Source organism: Lissotriton helveticus, chromosome 5_1 (genome assembly GCF_964261635.1).
Source record: "Lissotriton helveticus chromosome 5_1, aLisHel1.1, whole genome shotgun sequence".
NCBI classification, from domain to species: domain Eukaryota; kingdom Metazoa; phylum Chordata; class Amphibia; order Caudata; family Salamandridae; genus Lissotriton; species Lissotriton helveticus.
This window is the reverse complement of record NC_136065.1, coordinates 62,365,425-62,383,106: the sequence shown is the minus strand read 5'-3', so window position 1 is coordinate 62,383,106 and position 17,682 is coordinate 62,365,425. Positions and strand designations below refer to the sequence as shown.

At 49.4% G+C, this 17,682-nt stretch overlaps 1 protein-coding gene across 1 annotated transcript in view; it reads right to left on the bottom strand.

Annotated features, from left to right (window-relative positions):
• The window catches only part of LOC144752381 (butyrophilin subfamily 1 member A1-like), a 382,718-nt gene that overhangs the window by 344,606 nt on the left and 20,430 nt on the right, over positions 1-17,682 (bottom strand). The window contains exon 2 of the mRNA XM_078640316.1: positions 16,051-16,106. Coding sequence (XP_078496442.1) covers positions 16,051-16,106 — 56 coding nt within the window. The remainder of the gene's footprint in view (positions 1-16,050; positions 16,107-17,682) is intronic.

Below are 17,682 nucleotides of genomic sequence, written 5' to 3'. Positions count from 1 at the left end.
GGTCAATGGAACGACTATCGTGGCGATATTTGTACTCCTCCCCTTGTAGGCAATGTCGAGATTACCCTGTCTCCTTAGGCGAGCGTTCTTGGAACCTTTCATATAGGGGTTGTGCTGGTGTTTCCGGCTCTCCCCCCTTTTTTGACCTTTATGCCCCTCCCCTCCCCCCCCCGAGCTCCTTGGAGCTTAGAGCTTTGCTTCTGTACTTCTGTTGCTGTCCCCCCTTACGTCCTTTGGGCTGACCTTCAGTAATACACTTTCGCCTTTTTGTGTGTTTGTTCTTTCTTATACAATAAAATCTGTTTTTGTCCTGTATATAGTGGGGAGTATTGCATTGTTGATTGACTGTTACCTTTGCGGGCATATATGTTGCGTGTCTACTCCTCTTTAGCGGCCGGCCCGTGTGGTTGTAGGCCCATCCTTGTATTTTCATGCTTACTCAAATAAAGGTTTTTGGAAAAAAAAAAAAAAAAAAAAAAGAATATGGATATGATTATTATGCCTTTATAAGGATATTATTTATTATAACCGTACAAGGGCATAAAACAGAAATATCGAATTAGGGTCCTAGATAGAAACACAATACCCACTCCACGATCTAATGTCCATCATTACTAAAACTAAGCAATAGTAAACATATAAAGGTGCATGTGTTTTCCAACCCACCCCAAAATACATATTTCACATTTGAAAGGGTATATGTGGAGAAGTGTGGCTCAATGGTTAGAGCGGCAGACCCTGATGCAGAGGTCTGGCCCGGGACCAGGGTTCAATTCCTGCCTTGGCTGGTCTCGGCGGATCTTGGGCTCATAATTCCTCTGACCTGATTTCTCGCCTCGGTGCCTACTCTAAGCATGAGTCCCACGCTGCAACTCTGGGCAATAGCTTGCTTAGTCTCCACAACGGCCCCCCACAGCGCTAGGGATGCCTGGTTGCACCCTGGGGATGCCCAGGAGTGGACATTTCACGGGGAAAAGCCAGGAAGGGTTCCCTAGTGGTATGAGTACAGCGCCAGGACACTCAGGAGTATCAGTGCGCTTTACAAATACGGCTACATTTACATTTACATTTACATATGGTAAATACACAAAAAGGATTGGTACTGTACGCTCTTCAAGCAGTGTTATCATTCAGTGAAAAAGATGCATATATATATATCGGCTGAATGACTTGCGAAAATTACACATGAAATGGCTCTGAATACAGAAAAGAAGGTCGAGACCATTTCGTCACATATTGATACAGATGCTGTAAATGTGCTAGAGGCTGAGGTAATATATTGTCTCTAGAATTTCAAAAATAGGAGCTCTGTTCTCTAAGAATAGTTCTACTTTAAGCAGAGTACATGTGCCAGAAAAAGGTAAATATTTTGGAATGAGAAAAAAAATAATTTTGCTTTCAGGGGAAAAAAATAGTTCCAAATATTTTCAGTAGCTTTTGTTTATCAAAGCTGAAGGCCGAATTCAGAGTTCAGGGAACGCTGTGTGCTCGTTGCTTAAAAAGTTATTCTTTCTGTTCAGGGGAGAACATCATTTCAGACAGACTCTCAAAAAATTGGTCTACGGCTTCAGGTGAAAGTTCGACCAAGTTTGAAAATACCGCAACAGTGCAGTCTTGAGCATGATTGCTATCATCGATGTCAGGATCAGCAATGCTCACAGAAGGTCGTACCTGGGTGATGCTGCTCTCATCTCGTACTCCACTGCCACATACTCGTAGTGGTGAAGTCTCAACGAATGCCATCATCAGAATGGGTAGCCGCTGGGGACAACACGATGCATGAGCCGTTACAGGACTTAGCAAAGTATCTGTATCCAATGGTACTGCTGATGGTAGCGTAAGACAGATGTCCAACACGCATTCTTCTCACATTGCATACATCGAAGCACAGGTAAGATGCAATTCTGCCAGATGGGTCTGAATGAAAGAAACCAGGTCATATTCAGATCTCTCAGCCGGGCTAATCTAAGGACTTTAGTGATGTGGTCCCGATAGCGTATAGCTAGGATCGTTTCTTCCATTATTGCTGGAGTCTTGTCTGCGACTTGGCTTGCCATATCGAAACAGAAGGATCAAAAATAAAATTCCTGCTACGAGTCCCAAAAGAAGTGGTAGGCCGCCAAAGACAGAATGGACAAAATTAGGAAAAATGCCAAGAACTGTTTCGAAGGGTTTTAACAGTCCTGAAAAAATTGTCTTAAATATATGTGGGATACCACTGGTATCTGACATATTTAGGATTTGGCTTAGCATTTCTACGAAATGCACGGGGCAATTTGTTGATAATAGGGAATGTATCTCTGCTGTTGTCCTTGCGACTTGCAGATCATACGTTTCTTTAGACGAGGCTTAGAAACCATACAATGCTTTTACAGTATTATTTTATATTACTGTTTGTGCTGTACGCCTTATACTTTGCATTCTGCCTATCGATTGTAGCAGTTCACCTCTCTTGTATGAGAAAGAAGACTGTTCAATAAACCCTTTTATTGAAAACGCTCGTCTCTCTATTTCTCTACAACTCTGTAGAAACGAAGCATGCACGATTGACTGTGTAAAAAAGTTATCTATTGTTTCTCTGAGAGATATGTTCTTATTCTTGGGGAAACAAAGTTGTCATGTTTATGCGGTTGTCAGAAGCTAATCCCTTCTTGTGAATTCGAGAAAGTTACTAGTGACCTCTTAGTTAGCTGGCACACACACACACTATTAAGTTTAGTATATTCGATAGATACATATTGACATAAGTCCTAAGTCAAATCTATAGGATATATTATTCCAATGCGCAGAGCCTATTGGGAATATAGGAACTACACTACAATAGTAATTCTGCTATCCAACGCTTTCCCTACTGTTGCACTTTTTGGAGTGGGAATAGTAATTTTCACACCTATGCTATCCAACGCTTTCCCTACAGTTTCACTCTCTGGAGTTGGAATAGTAATTTTATTCCTACGCTATCCAACGCTTTCCCTACTGTTGCACTATTTGGAGTTGGAATAGTAATTTTTACCCCTACGCTATCCAACGCTTTCCCTACTGTTTCACTCTCTGGAGTTGGAATAGTAATTTTTACCCCTACACTATCCAACGCTTTCCCTACTGTTGCATTTTCTGGAGAAGAAATAGTAATTTTAAGCCCTACTCTATCCAACATTTTCATTACTGTAGTTTTATTGGGACTTTGAATAGTAGTTTTATTTATTTAGCTATTTAATGTTTATTGTATTATTTTAGATAATGTAGTATATAATTAATTTTAAAAATATTGAAAGTATATTTAATTTTTTAATTTATTAAACATAATTATTTACTTTTTATGTATGTTATTGTTTTATGTGTGTAGATGTATTTGTGATTTATAATATTTTTTTAATAATGTATAAGTTATTAAAATAATTATTAAAATGTATTATTAAGTATATATTATATATTTTATTTATATGTTTAATTAATGTTTTATTATTATATATGTATTATTTATTAATTTTAAACATTAATAAATATGTTTAACTATGTTTATTTTATTTATAAGTATTATTTACTTTATTTTACAAAAGAAATTTAACAGAAAAAAATGATATTTTTAATTACGATATTTTTAACATCGATATTTTATTTTCGATATTTTTGTACTTACCATGTTGTAGATAGGATGTCGATATTCTTGCCTTCGATATTCCTGCGTCAATATTTCTTTAGATCGATATTCTCGACGTTGATATTCTGTCAGTGATTCGGTCAGCCCGGGTGCTGGTGGTACCCCAGCTCTTTGGAGCCTTCCACTGGGTCTTGCTAATGATGTGCTTTTAGCAGGACATTTGGGGCAAGACAAGACCTTTGAACGGCTTGTCACCCCAAATGCGCAAGAGTTCAGATACTCATTGCAGGACTTGTCAGACTTGCCAGGCAAGTGGTATGAGTGGGAGGAAGCACAAGGCCCCTCTCCAACCATATCCTATGGTCAGCTCCTCCATTGAAAGGGTAGGCATTGACATTGTGGGGCCTCTGGATCGCAAGACATTTACAACAGGTTCATCCTGGTCTTGGTGGACCATGCCACCCAGTACCCAGAAGCCATCCTTCTCTGGACTGTGATGGCCCCCGTGGTGGGACGTGCGTTGATATGGATTTTCTCCCATATGGGGTTCCCCAGAGAGGTGATGTCAGACCGTGATAGCAACTTCATATCTAAGTATATGAAGTCCCTGTGGCAGGAGTGCGGTGTAACCTACTAGTTCACCACTCCTTACCACCCCCAAGGTAATGGGCTGGTTGAGAGATTCAGCCGGACCCTAAAGGGCATGATTATGGGTCTTGAGGAACCTATGAGGCATAAGTGGGACGTCCTCTTGCCATGCCTTCTGTTTGCTTACAGAGAGGTGCCACAGACGTCCTTAGTGTTCAGTCCCTTGGAACAGCGGTATGGTCACCCTGTAAGAGGACCTCTTAGTTTGGTAAAGGAAGGCTGGGAGAAAGCTCCCAGTAAACCTCCCATATATGTATATAGCTACATGCTGGCCTTCACAACCCAAACTAGGCGTTTCAGAGAACTCACTCAGGAGAATCTGGAAGCCAGGCAGGAGGAGATGAAACAGACCAGAATTCCACTCTGATCGAGTTTCAGCCTGGACATAAAGGATGGATGATGGCCACCATGGACCTTGTGCACTCCAGGATAAGTGGATGGGACAGTTTGAGGTGGTGGAGTGAAAGAGTAATGTCACCTACTTGGTGGACATGGGGTCTCCTAGGAATCCTTTGTGGGTCCTGCATGTAAACCACCTGAAGCCCCACTTGGAGAGGTCCGAAGTGGGCATGCTCCGAGCAACAGATGATAGAATGGAGGAGGAGACTGAGCCTCTTCCTGACCTCCTATCTGCAAAAAAGCAAGATGGGTCAGTGGACGGTGTCTACCTTTCTTCCGCCCTGACCCCTGAGCAGCAGGATGACTATCGCCAACTGTTGGGACAGTTCCCTGGTCTGTTCGTCCTGACTCCCGGTGTCACTGAGTGGTGCGTCCATGATGTGGACACCGGGGACAGTCCTCCTGTTAAACACAAAACTTACAGAGTGACTGACAGGGTAAGAGTTTGCATCAAGGAGGAGGCCTCCAAGATGTTTACGTTAGGGGTGATTGAGCCCTCTAACAGCACTTGGGCTAGCCCAGTGGTCTTGGCCCCATAGTCTCCCATGCCTTGTGCCAAACACAAACTACGGTTCTTTGTGGACTACCGAGGACTCAATTCAGTCACCAGGATTGACGCATACCCCACCCCCAGAGCTGATGAGCTCATCGATCGGTTGGGGGCTGCCCAGTACCTCAGTACGTTTGATTTAATGCCTGGGTACTGGCAGATAGCCTTAACTGATGGGGCAAAAGAGAGGTCAGCATTCTCCTCACCATGTGGAAATCAAAAATAATTGCTATTAGCATGAGCTGAAGCCATCTTGTTTGCATCCATTTTTGTTCACATTGTGATTCTGCCATCTTCACTGTTGCCTGCCTTTCTATTCTGCTTGAGTCATCAGCTTTAGTTAACTCCTTCTATTCTAAGCTCAAGCAATGTATGAGCTCAGAAAGGTCTGTAGCTGCTAGAATGTACCTGTTTGAGAATGTAACTGTCTATCATATCCTACTGATGTAAGCAGTTCTGTTCCCCCTCCCACTTTGATGACTAAGTGAGTACTCATCTGCCCATGTCTGGCTGTAACTATTCCTGTGTATGCTTGTACCTTTTATTTGTAACTACATGCTTGCCAGTGCAGAAAACACAGTATATAAGCATCATGGTCTGTGTATTAAAGCCATTACCTCCTGGAGCACTTGAGGATGTTGCATGGACGTGGTCTCACTCATGAGTGAATATACTTGTTATTTTAAATATCAGCTTCAGTGCCAATCTCTACTTTGTTAGTCTATTCACGTGGACAGAGAAGGGTGAACCCCTGCACCGGTGGGCCCCTAAAAAGACTAATTTCCACAAGCAGATGGGCACTACTGAAGAATGTCCCTGCCACCTTTCAGAGGTTGATCAACCAGGTGTTGGCTGGACTGGAAGATTTCAGTACCGCCTACCGGGATGACATTGCAGTGTTCAGCGCCAGTTTGGAAGAGCATCTGCTCCACGTCTGGGAAGTATTGATGGCGCTGCCGAGGGCAGGCCTCACGATCAAGGCAAGTAAGTGCCAGATCGGGCATTCTTCCATGGTGTACTTGGGACACCAGGTTGGGAGCGGCCAGGTGGCACCCCTACAGCCCAATATTGATACCATCCTGGCTTGGGAACCCCCTAAAACCCAGACAGAGAGAGAGCCTTTTTAGGACTCACAGGGTACTATAGTAGGTTTGTCAAGGGGTATGGCAGCATTGTTGTACCCTTGACAGAGCTGACTTCCAGGAAACAGCCCAAGAAAGTGAGCTGGACTAACCACGGTCAGAAAGCTTTTAGTGCCCTGAAGACTGCCATGTGCACAGAGCCCATGCTTCAGGTGAGCAACTTCTCAAAGGAATTCATTGTGTAGACAGACGCTTCAGAGCATGGTGTGGGAGCTGTACTTTCAAAGATGAATGAGGAGGGCTTAGACCTACCTGTAGCCTTCATTAGTAGGAGGTTACTTCCACAGGAACAGAGGTGGAGTGCAATTGAGCGTGAGGCATTTGCTGTGGTCTGGGCACAGTCTGGAAGTTGAGACCATACTTGTTTGGGACTCACTTCCGGGTTCAGGCAAACCACAGGCCCCTCAGATGGTTGATGCAGATGAGGGGTGAGAATCCAAAGCTGTTGAGGTGGTCCATTTCCCTACAGGGGATGGACGTCACGGTGGAACACCACCCTGGTACAAAACACGCCAATGTTGATGGTCTGTACAGATTTTTCCGCCTTAGTGAAGACAACTCCCAAGAGGGTGGCTAGTTCTTCTCCATATTTCAGCTGGAGGGGACACGTGTTAGACCTGGCAACATTGGGGTAGGTCTCCCTTTTATGTTTTTTGCTGTTGCCTCCTGTGTTTTTGCTATGTTTATGCTGGTCTAGATGCTTTGGGCACTTTGCCACTGCTGTTCGGTGCCAAAGTGCAAGTGCTCCCGATTGTAAATTGTTGTAATGGATTAGTGACTCCATGATTGGCTTATTTGATTTACTTATTAGACCCTAGCACAGGGCACTATGAATGCCCAGGGCCTGTAAATCAAATGCTGCTGGTGGGCTTCCAGCACTGGTTGTGCCACCCACAGAAGCAGCTTATAAAATATGGCTCAGGCCTGCCATTGCAGAGACTGTGTGCAGTCTGGGACGGCCATGTCGACTTGGCAAGTGCACCCACTTGCCAGTCCCTAAAGCTTCCCTTTTCTACATGTTAGTCTCCCCTAAGGTAGGCCCACAGTAAACCTGTGGACAGGGTGTATTGTATGTGAAAGGTAGGACATGTCCTGATGTGTGTGGCATGTCCTTAAAGTGAATTACAGCCAATTTTGTTTTTCACTATTGCAAGGCTATCTGTTCCCATGAGCCAGAATGGGCAGATAGTTTATAACACCTTATAAACTTAACTGACCCTAGGAACAAGATGAGAAAATCAAGTTTAGTACGTCTGAACTCAGAATATTAAAATACATCTTTTAGTGTGGGTGATATTTACATTCTGTGTTTGAAAATACCTACTTTTAGAAAGTAGGTATTTTCTTGCCTAAACATCCAGTATGCCTCTGCTAGGTTTGTGTATTACATGTCTGGTTTATGAGTGACAGGGGGCTGTAGATAGCTTTGGCTCCAGCAGTCTGATGAGTTAGGGCTGGGCTGAATAGGACCTGGTTTGAATAGAGAGTAGGGGAAGGAGATTTTCTTTCACTTGCCTGAGCCTACATTGAATAGAGAGTGGGGGATGAGATTTCTATTCAGCTACCTGGGCCAGGTCTGCTTTCAACAATGATGTCTCCATCTCCTGCCAGGAAGCTGCACTAGGGAGGACAGAACTGGTTTTGACTAGGTACGGACACTCTCTGCCGACATAGAACAAAGGATTTAGTAGTATAAATATTTGGGCCCAGACCCCAGAAATTTATATCACTTCAGGGAATCAAGACAAACCTTTGCCAAGGAGAGAAACCAAGAAATCTGAAGGAGGAGACTGCCCCTGTGTTGTTTGCTGTTTGGGGTTGGCCAGCAGTGGTTACTTATTGCCAAGGAAAGGAGAAGAGGAACTTTGTGTCTACTTTATCATATTGAGGAAGATCTCCAAGGGCTTGAAGCTGAGCTTGCCTCCCGTTCTGATGTCTCAGGGACACAAAGACTTTACCACCAGCTCCCCTGAATTACATTGCTGGCAATTCTACCTGCAGAGAAGTGCCTGCTGCTGTTTTTGGGACCTCTAGAGACTGCGCGTTGCTGGGAGCTGGAAGCGTGATGCAACGAGGAAGAAGCGTGTCGCTATTGCCGTCGCATCACCGAAGAAGTGTGTCACAGCTGTTTGCCGATGCATCACCGAGGGAGCGTATCGCAACGCCGGAGAAGCATGTCACCGCCACAGAGGTTGCCATCGCATCACCGGAGGAGCGTGTTGCCAGACCTGTCGCAGCTCAAGAGTCCACCGAGTTCACGGGGGCGTGGCCAAGCACCAACGATGGCGGACGAGTCTTACTAGCGCTCCGCAAAGAAATCCCTGCTTATCCTGAGCATCTCTAGCAATCGGCGGGTTTTACCTGTCTGATGTAAGACCTTTGAGTCTGTATGAAGCGGCTGCAGCCAAGGAGGAGCTTCTGAGGCCTGACAATGCTCCCCGGCGGCCCGGGTGGCGCGGTCTGTGTCTCTGCATGAGTCTGGCCCCGAGGTGCTGAGCGGGACAGACGCGACACTCCCGCGAATTCCGCCCTCAGTGGCGGCATCTGGGGCGACTTTGGGACTACCGCGCACCGTTGCCTCCTGCATTGCCAAGGCCCTGGAGAGAGCGGGGCGGTCCGCCGCACTGAACCCAGAGGAAAAGGACATCGCAAACACCCTTGCAAATGGCGCCCGCCATGTGGGCTTAAGCTGCTGACCGCCCAGTGCTGGCTGGTGGTGCCCTGCTGTAGGAAGAAAGCCTGTGGGCTGCTGCTGCGGCACCTGTCGTGCGGCGGGGGGCCACGAGGGTTGATCGGGCCTGGGACCTCTGCCGGCGTTCTACTGTTGAAGGCACTGGGTGTCTGGTGAGGCGGCCCCTTGAGTTTCACCAACAGCTTCTGCCCTGTGGTGGGGGGCCGCGGGGGTCAGTAGGGCCTAGGGCCCCAACTGGACCCACTGAGGGTTACCGGCTGCTGTGTTAGACACATGCAGGGTGACTGCGGCGTGGGTGCTTTGGTGGGGGGCCACGGAGGTCTGTCGGGCCTAGGGCCCCTCACCTGAGCCTGAGTACACACATGGGCTCCTGCAGCACCTGTCTGAAGCAAAGGCCCACCGGGAGTCAGCCGGGCCTGAGGCCTATCACCTAGACGGGGTTGGGACTATACGGCTGTACCTGCCGCAGGCCCAGAGGACGTGCTGTGACCATGCTCGTCCCCCACCACTCCCAGACCCGATACTCCACTGCGACGCTGGAACTGGCCGGTGGGACCTTCCCGGCTGAGGTAGGCCTCTGAGGGGTGAAAAGAGGTGCCTTCTGGTGGAAGTAGGGGGCCACAGGGGACGGTCAGGCCTGGGGCCCCCTACTGGTTTGTGTAGCTGCTGTCCCTGTGTGCCTGGTGGGCGTGTGGGCTGCGGAGGCCGATCGGGCCTGACGCCCCTGCGAGGCCTGCTTACGCGGGGCAACCCTGCAACCTGGGAGCATTGAGCTGCGGTGCCTGCATAGGGTGGGGGTCCTCGGGGGTTGATCGGACCTAGGGGCCCTCATCTGTGTGTGGGGTTGGGACTGGGATACTGCGACTGCTGCGGGCCCAGACAGGTGGCCTCATTCATAACCCTACGGCGCCCGGAACTGCGATCGGAGCCCGACACCACCCTTTTCCCCCCTGGAGTGACTGCTCCCTACTGTGTGGCTAGCGGTGGTCCCTTCCGCGTCCTGGCGGTGGTCTGAGGGGAGACATGGCCCTGTGACACCACGCAAACGGGGAAAGCGTTTGCGTGGGATTGCTGGGTGCTGGCCTTGCTGAGGGAGGTTGCTGAGGCTGGACAGGCCGGGGGCCCTTTGTTACCCTGGAATCGCGGGCCTCTTGCTACCGCAGGTTGGTTCGCCCATTGTGCTGCCTGCAGAGTCCCTCTCCGATGTGCTGGACTCCCGTGGCGTGCCGGATCTGGCCTTGAGGGGTATATCTGAGGGTGCGCTAGAGAGCAGTGGAGTCCAGTGCTGATCATACCTGTGGGTGCCCTGTGCTGATCATACCTGTGGGTGCCCTACCTTCTCCTGCTTTTCCACCTGACACGTGGTGGCAGTGGCGGCCTGTTGCGTACTGCCAACGGAGGGTCCCCTCTGAGGCTGGAGACATTTTACCCACCACTCTTTGCTAGCTGTCGACTGTGGCGTCGCCCGGCGAACACAGTTACATACACTCTTCATGGGGCTGCTCCTCTACTGGGCCTACTGTGGAGGAAACTTTGTTTTCTGGAGGCCTCCTGTGATCACTGTCTGTGCGGAGGGGCACATTGCAGGTTGGTGGGAGACCGCATTCTGGAGAGATTTACTCTTGGTCCCAGGTGAGGGTTCTGACTTGAGGGCATCACTGAGACCTAGCGGCCCAGCCTCCTTTCCTATGAAGAGTGCGCAGCAGCTTGTCATTGGCCGCCTACGCAGCAACCCCTCTCATGATGTGCCTCCTGGGGGCCAGGCTGGGTTATCACGTGTGACCTCCCGATCGACGACTGTGATTAATCCACCTGACATCGCCACCAAACTGGACTCTGTATTGGCAGCAGTGGAACGCAATGGCAGTGCCCTGGATCTGACCCGCACATCCTTGGAAGGCCGCCTGGACACTATCACCTCGGATTTCACTCTCCTTTGAGCCGACCAACGCTAACTTTCGGACCGACTTCGCGAAGCAGAAACCACACTAGCCGATCTCCGACCCCGGTCTCAGAATTGCTCGTCTGCACTCCAAGATCTATTGGACCGAGTTTGTACTCTGGAGGACAAGGTGGATGATGCAGAGGGTTGCTCACGTCGCAATAATGTGCGCGTAGTTCATCTTCCTAAAGGGTCGGAGGGGCAGGACCCAGAGATCTTCATGTAGACCTGGATGAAGGAGCTTATGCCTCCCGGATCGCTCTCCCCACAATTTGTGGTGGAGCGTGCCCACCGCATACCTGCTCGCAGGCCCCCTCCTGGGTCGCGCCCTCGCCCCTTCCTATTCTGAGTCATGAACTTCAGGGACAGAGACGCTATACTGCGAGAGCTCGGCAAACACCCTTGTCCTAAGGTGCAAAACATCTCAGTCTCTCTCTTTCCCGATTATACGGCTCAGGTACAAAGGTGACGAGCCACCTTCACTGCTGTCAGAAAGCAGCTTCGTGACCTGGATCTTCGCTACTCCTTGCCGGCCCGCCAGCGCATTTTCAGGGATGGCTTTACGAAGTGCTTTGACTCTCCTGCTGAAGCATGGGACTGGCTTGAGGAACAGGGCCTGGCGTCGGCTCCTAAATCATCTGATGAATCTCGTCCTCCAGCCCACCAGATCTCCATCTCTGGTCAGCTCTGCTGCCTCTCCACCTGGCTCTGGAGCTCTGGGCTCCACACCAGAATGGTTCTTGGATACTGATTTTCCCCCGCTCCAGGGTGTCACCCCACAGACGGCGGATGGCATTATTTGACATAGGATTTACATTTTGACTGCCGCAAGACTCCAAGACACAATTTTTTGTTGCCTGCATTTTGTATGATGGCCCCCCCCCTCCTTTTCCACAGGAGGTTATTTTGGGGGGATATTTGAAAGGGGGACAGATTATGTATTGTTTACTTCTTTCTGCGGGCTCCCTTCTCTCCCTGTAGTACTGACATTCATTGGCAATGTGATTTCTAGGCTTGTTAACACACCTTAATATTTCTATGATGCCCTGTATCCTGCTCCACTGAGGTAACTTGAAGGGGATGGTTCTTACACTGATTCTTCTCGTCCATTGGTCGCACTCTCCTCCCCCCCCAAAACAAAGTCAATCAACAACGACAGTTCCGTAGCCATGACTTGGCATATTTGTTTAAGCAGTTCCTCCTGTTGGGGTTCTGCTCTTTTACTGTTGCAAAGTTGCTTACGCCCTCATCTTATTATTTCTCTTCCCCTGTATGAGTTGCCGGCCACACAGACCTGCCGCCTCCCCTTCCTCCCCATCCACGGGAGTTCCCCTCACGGGGGACCCCGCAGTATTCGGATTGGGCACATTGACGTTAGTTGCCTTGATGACAGACCTTAGTGTCCTCACTTGGAATGTCAAGGTCATCCAGACACCTTTTAAGCGCTACGCCATTTATGCCTACTTGCATCGTCATAAGACGAGTATTGCATTCTTACAGGAGACACGTTTGACAGCCTTGGAAGCGCCGACGCTGGCGTGGCCAGATATACAGCACCAATTACTCATCCATGGCTAGAGGGGTGATCATATGGGTTAAGGAAGGGGTCCCATGGGAAGAAAAGGAAGTTCTAACAGACACAATGGGGCGGTATGTCCTGATAGGCAGCAGACTGAACGGCCAATAAATATTATTGGGTTCTTTATACGCCCCCAATGTTGCCCAGGGCACCTTCCTGAGTGATCTCACGGAGATATTACTCCGATGGAGAGACAAACCCGTGGCTCCCGGGGGGATTTTAATGCAGTGCTCGATGTCTCCCTTGATTGCTCCTCTTCCCCCTTCACTAATACTACAGCCTCCTCCAATGCTCGCCTACTAAATACATGGTTAGATAATTGGGCCCTCTCAGATGTTTGGCGGGAAAAACATCCTCACTCCATAGTGTACTCATTCTATTCCCCAGTCCATCAGCTACATGTGCGCCTTGACCGTGTACTCGCATCCGCAGCCCTCCTCCCTCTGATACAAGCATTGGACTATCTTGGTCGAACACACTCCGATCATAATCCCCTGTTGACGCGCCTGGTCTGGGGAGCATCACCTCCTCCAGTTCCGACCTGGTGCCTACAGGCCACAGCTTTGGAAGACCCCCCCTTCCGAGGCTCACTGGAGTCTCCAATAGCCAACTACTTTGCACTTAATACCGGTTCCACAGCCTCGGTCCTCACTGAGTGGGAGGCTTTTAAGGTGGTGGTTATGGACCATTGTCTGGGTCAGACTTGGAGTATTCGCAGGCAGTTGGACACCTCGCTGACCCGCATTGAGGAACGGTTGCTCCAGCTTGAGTCCCAGGTTGGCACTGACCCAGCATGAAAGCAGCACCTTGATGCTGGTCATACCAAGCGGGAGACACTTCTAGACCGCCTACGCTGCCATAACTATTTGGCACATTCGACCCGCTCACATTCGACCGCAGACAAGGCCGGACGACTGCTGGCCTACTTCATTAGACAGGAGCATCCCCAGCGGCCCATACATTTCCTCCTAGATGACCTCGGCCACGAACGCAACACAGAGGGAGACATCCACGCACATATGACTGAGCACTACACTCGCCTCTATGACACCCTCCTGACTGGTAACGCTAGCGACGAGGAATACTTTCTGGCCTCTGTGGAGTTGCCTACTCTGACATTGGATCAGACCCTGGAACTGGACGCTCCTTTAGCAGAGGAAGAAATATGACACGCATTGCATGCCTTGGCCTCGGGTAAAACTCCAGGACCAGACGGACTCCCAACGGAATTTTGAAAAACTTACGCAGAACATTTGGTGCTGCCGCTGCTCTCGGTATTCCTGGAGGTAGTCTCGGAGGGGGCGCTGCCCCATCCATGCGTACGGCCAATGTGGTGTCCATATTGAAGCCCGGTAAGGACCTCACGTCTCCTGGCTCCTACCGGCGATTGCTATATTCAATTCGGATTATAAGATCCTGGCAAAGGTCTTGGCCAACCGACTAGCTCCACTAGTCCCTGAACTGGTACATTCTGACCAGAATGGATTTGTTCCACAGCGCAGTACAGCCCTGAACCTGCGCCGCTTCTTTCGGGTCGCGGAATATGCCCCAACCGCCTGGCCCCGCTCCGGTTGCATGGTCTTAGACCTTGAGAAGGCCTTCGACTCTCTGTCCTGGAATTTCCTATTTGCTGCTCTGACACGTTTTGGGGCTGGTCCCTACTTCCTCAGCTTAATACAGTTGCTATACAGTTATCCATCAGTCCGGGTTCGGACGGGCCCATATCTTTCAGATTGGTCCGGGTATGGCGTGGGACACGGCAGGGATGCCCATTGTTCCCGCTTCTTTTTGCATTAGCGATGGAGCCACTGGCGGCTCATGTCCGCACGCACGTAGATATGGGGATCGAGCTCGCAGATGGCGTACACACCATTTTGCTGTACGCAGATGACCTATTGCTATAGCCTTTTTGCGCGAGCCTCCGGGCTGCGAGTCAACCCAACAAAGTCCATACTCTCCCCATTCTTAGGGAACGTCCCAGATCCGGGCTACACACTTGGAGGGTTGGGGGGGCACCAGTGGCCTGGTGTACTGATCCTTTTCATTATCCAGGGTCCAGGTTTATCGAGCCAAGGCTGACCTTTTTGACGGAAACGTTGTCCATGCTACCATGGCGATTCGGTCTCAGATGGGGTTCTGGAAGACCCTGCCATTGGTAATTTCTGGCAGAATCGCCTTGGTTATGATGGTGATCCTCCCCCGCCTCCTCTATTATTTTGCCACTCTGCCCCTCATCATCTCGCCCCCCTTCTTTAAACAGTGGGAAAATGTAGTGCAGGATTTTATATGGGGAACCTCACACCGTAGAGTATCCATGGGAAAACTTTACCTGCCTACTGAGTTGGGCAGCCTTGCGGTGCCCAATTTCAAACATTACTACCTGGCCTCCGAGCTGCAATGAATTGCCAGGTGGATGTCCTCCCGTTGCCTACTAGAAACAACCTCTATGGAACCGCCGCTGTCACTGAAAACCCTCCTCCAGATTTTTCATCCTTGGTCCACATTTAAGCCATCCAGATACTTTTCTCCTGACTGTAGCGTAAAATGTTTCTGTAGGTGTCTTTTACTAACTAGGACCACCATCCCATACGCAGCACGCACCCGCCATCCCGTTATTGGGAACCCCATGGAGAGACACCTACACTACGGCGTCTGAGTTACATCACTGGACCTCGGAGGGGATAAAGGATGTGGGGGAACTCTTTCCGTTCCAGGAACTCATGGCGGGGATAATATGCCTCCCGGGCAGTTCTTGCTACACAGAACACTTATAGCTACGTTAACGTCCAAGTGGGGTGAGCTGGCTCAGGAACCTCCCATACATCACACTCTGCAGTATCTTCATGTTATGGGAAGGGGGAAACATCTCACGCGTTGGTTCGCATCTTCCTCCGTCAACACACAGAAGCAGATCTCACCCGACTTCGGCTTCACTAGGAGGGGGCATTGGGTAGGGCAATCACAGATAGGGAATGGCTGGCTGCTCGTGGCTGCCCGACCCGCATCCCCCGGAATCAATGACTTCAACAGATAACATTTTTCATACTCCACCAGGCCTACCTTACCCCTGCCCGGATCAACAGGTATTTCCTTCGCACAGATGCGGCTTGTCCCCGCTGCCGGCAAGCGGATACTGATCTAATACATATGCTTTGGGTGTGCCCAGCCCTGACAGACTATTGGAATACTGTGTCCGCTACTCTCACTAGCTGCACCTCCCGCACCATTCCCCTGACCTGGGAAGCCCATGTGTTACTACACCCACCCTCAGCCCACATACTGCCCCAGCAGAACTTAACTTAACTGCCAGACCGCCAGACTGCCAGTTCGCTTCACCACCCCCCACCCCCTTTTCCCCTGGGGGCCATTTATTCTGTCAGCATCCTTAAGGCAGAGCTTTTTGGACTTTATAATGCAGAGACTGTGAGACTGCGAAGGCGCTCCACGACGCATCGGCATCGACAACCCAGCGCGACGCAGTTCTCTCGCAAACCTACCTCCATTCAACTGCAGTAGGGCTGCAGCAGGAGTAGGATTAGGAGCCTCGGCAAAGCTGTAAAAAAAAAAAAAGACTGACAACGCAAGAGTCACGAAGTGCAAGTGTCACACCCCTGTTTTTGGTGGGGGTGAATGAGAGCAGTGGGAGAGGGAGCAATGCAGACGCAGGAGGGCTCCCGCGACCATCGGAATTACCAAAAACATTGAAAAACCCTTTCCTGGTGGAAATTGCATTGCACTATCATCACCAAGTATGAGGTCAGGACGCGTGCGCACTGGCGTCACACTCATTAATAATTCCAGCAAGCGGAAAAGGAATCTGAAAACACCTGCTGGCTCCACCGGCGAACCTCAGGCCAAAACCAGCCAGCTACTCAAATGCCTGATGCAATACTTGAACTTACCCCAGACACTAAAATTTCCGGCAACACAAATAAATCAGCTTTAGGGGAAAAAGGCCCAAAGATCTTCTCTTTTCAGCCTAAAATAGATACAAAATTCTGTTATCTGAAAAACGCAGGCGACACTCTTCTCTCAGGCCCCACACCGTCAATTGGTCTTTTGACCCCTCTACAGCCCGTAATCCACTTCGGCAGCAGAGAGGGTGACGTGCTAAACAACAAAGTATTGCGGCGGATGCCACGGGCCTAAACAGCTCGCCCATTTCACCAACAACTGAAAGAACAAATGAACCAACAACCATACAATCTCATTCTCTATTAAGCTATGGTACCGATACCGGAATAAACAAATGTATGGAAGAAGGTACGGAATTAGTAAAGAAGAAGTATTCAATGACAATGATGGGAGATGATTGGGAATTCACAGATGAAACAAAAGGGACTCAGAGCCTTGAAGAAAACGCCACTTCAAACACTCCTCTTCCTGAGAGCAAAGCGCTACATAAGGCCGGAAGGGGTAACTGCGTCTTACTAGAAGCTCTAAGTATCGATGAGTTGGATAGTAACGAAGAAAAGCTACAGGCAAAGGAAAGACCTCATTTTGCTCATCAAAGCAATGGCAAACACAAAAAAGGTAGAGGGCGGACCGGAGTACCTTAAAGAAAACCAGTGTCTTTAACAAAAAAAAGTATCTGCCATATCACCATCTCAACATAATCTCCAGACACTCCAACAAAGCGGACGGAGCAACTCCGATGTGAGCGAAAATGTGGAAAATTTACAATGCTTTAAAAAAGAAGAATGGGGAGGAGGAGCTTCGCGCGCAACCAAGATGGTCGCGTGAGCACAGGGCTCCCGGACCCTCGCCACCTCCACCGACTATCCTGACTTTTATCCTGATTTGGACGATGGGTTGTTACTGGCACAGCCCTGCTGATCACTTATCCATTTACAGAATTTGATTTGGACTTTGGGAGCCGAAGATACGGATCTCTGACTTTTCCAGGCCTGCTCCATGGCATTGCCCCGGGCTCTGTTTCTCTGCCAGCCGGACAGTAATTGAACAACAACGGAACACCCGAGTCACCCCGGCTCGGTCGTCTACTTTCGGTTTCATTTCTCGCCCAGGGGCCTCATTGACTCTGCCTGAGAGGCCTGTTCCGATCGCCTCCCACCCTACTACTTCTCAGAACAGTGACTTTGGTTCGCTTGGTTCACTGTCTGGTGAGA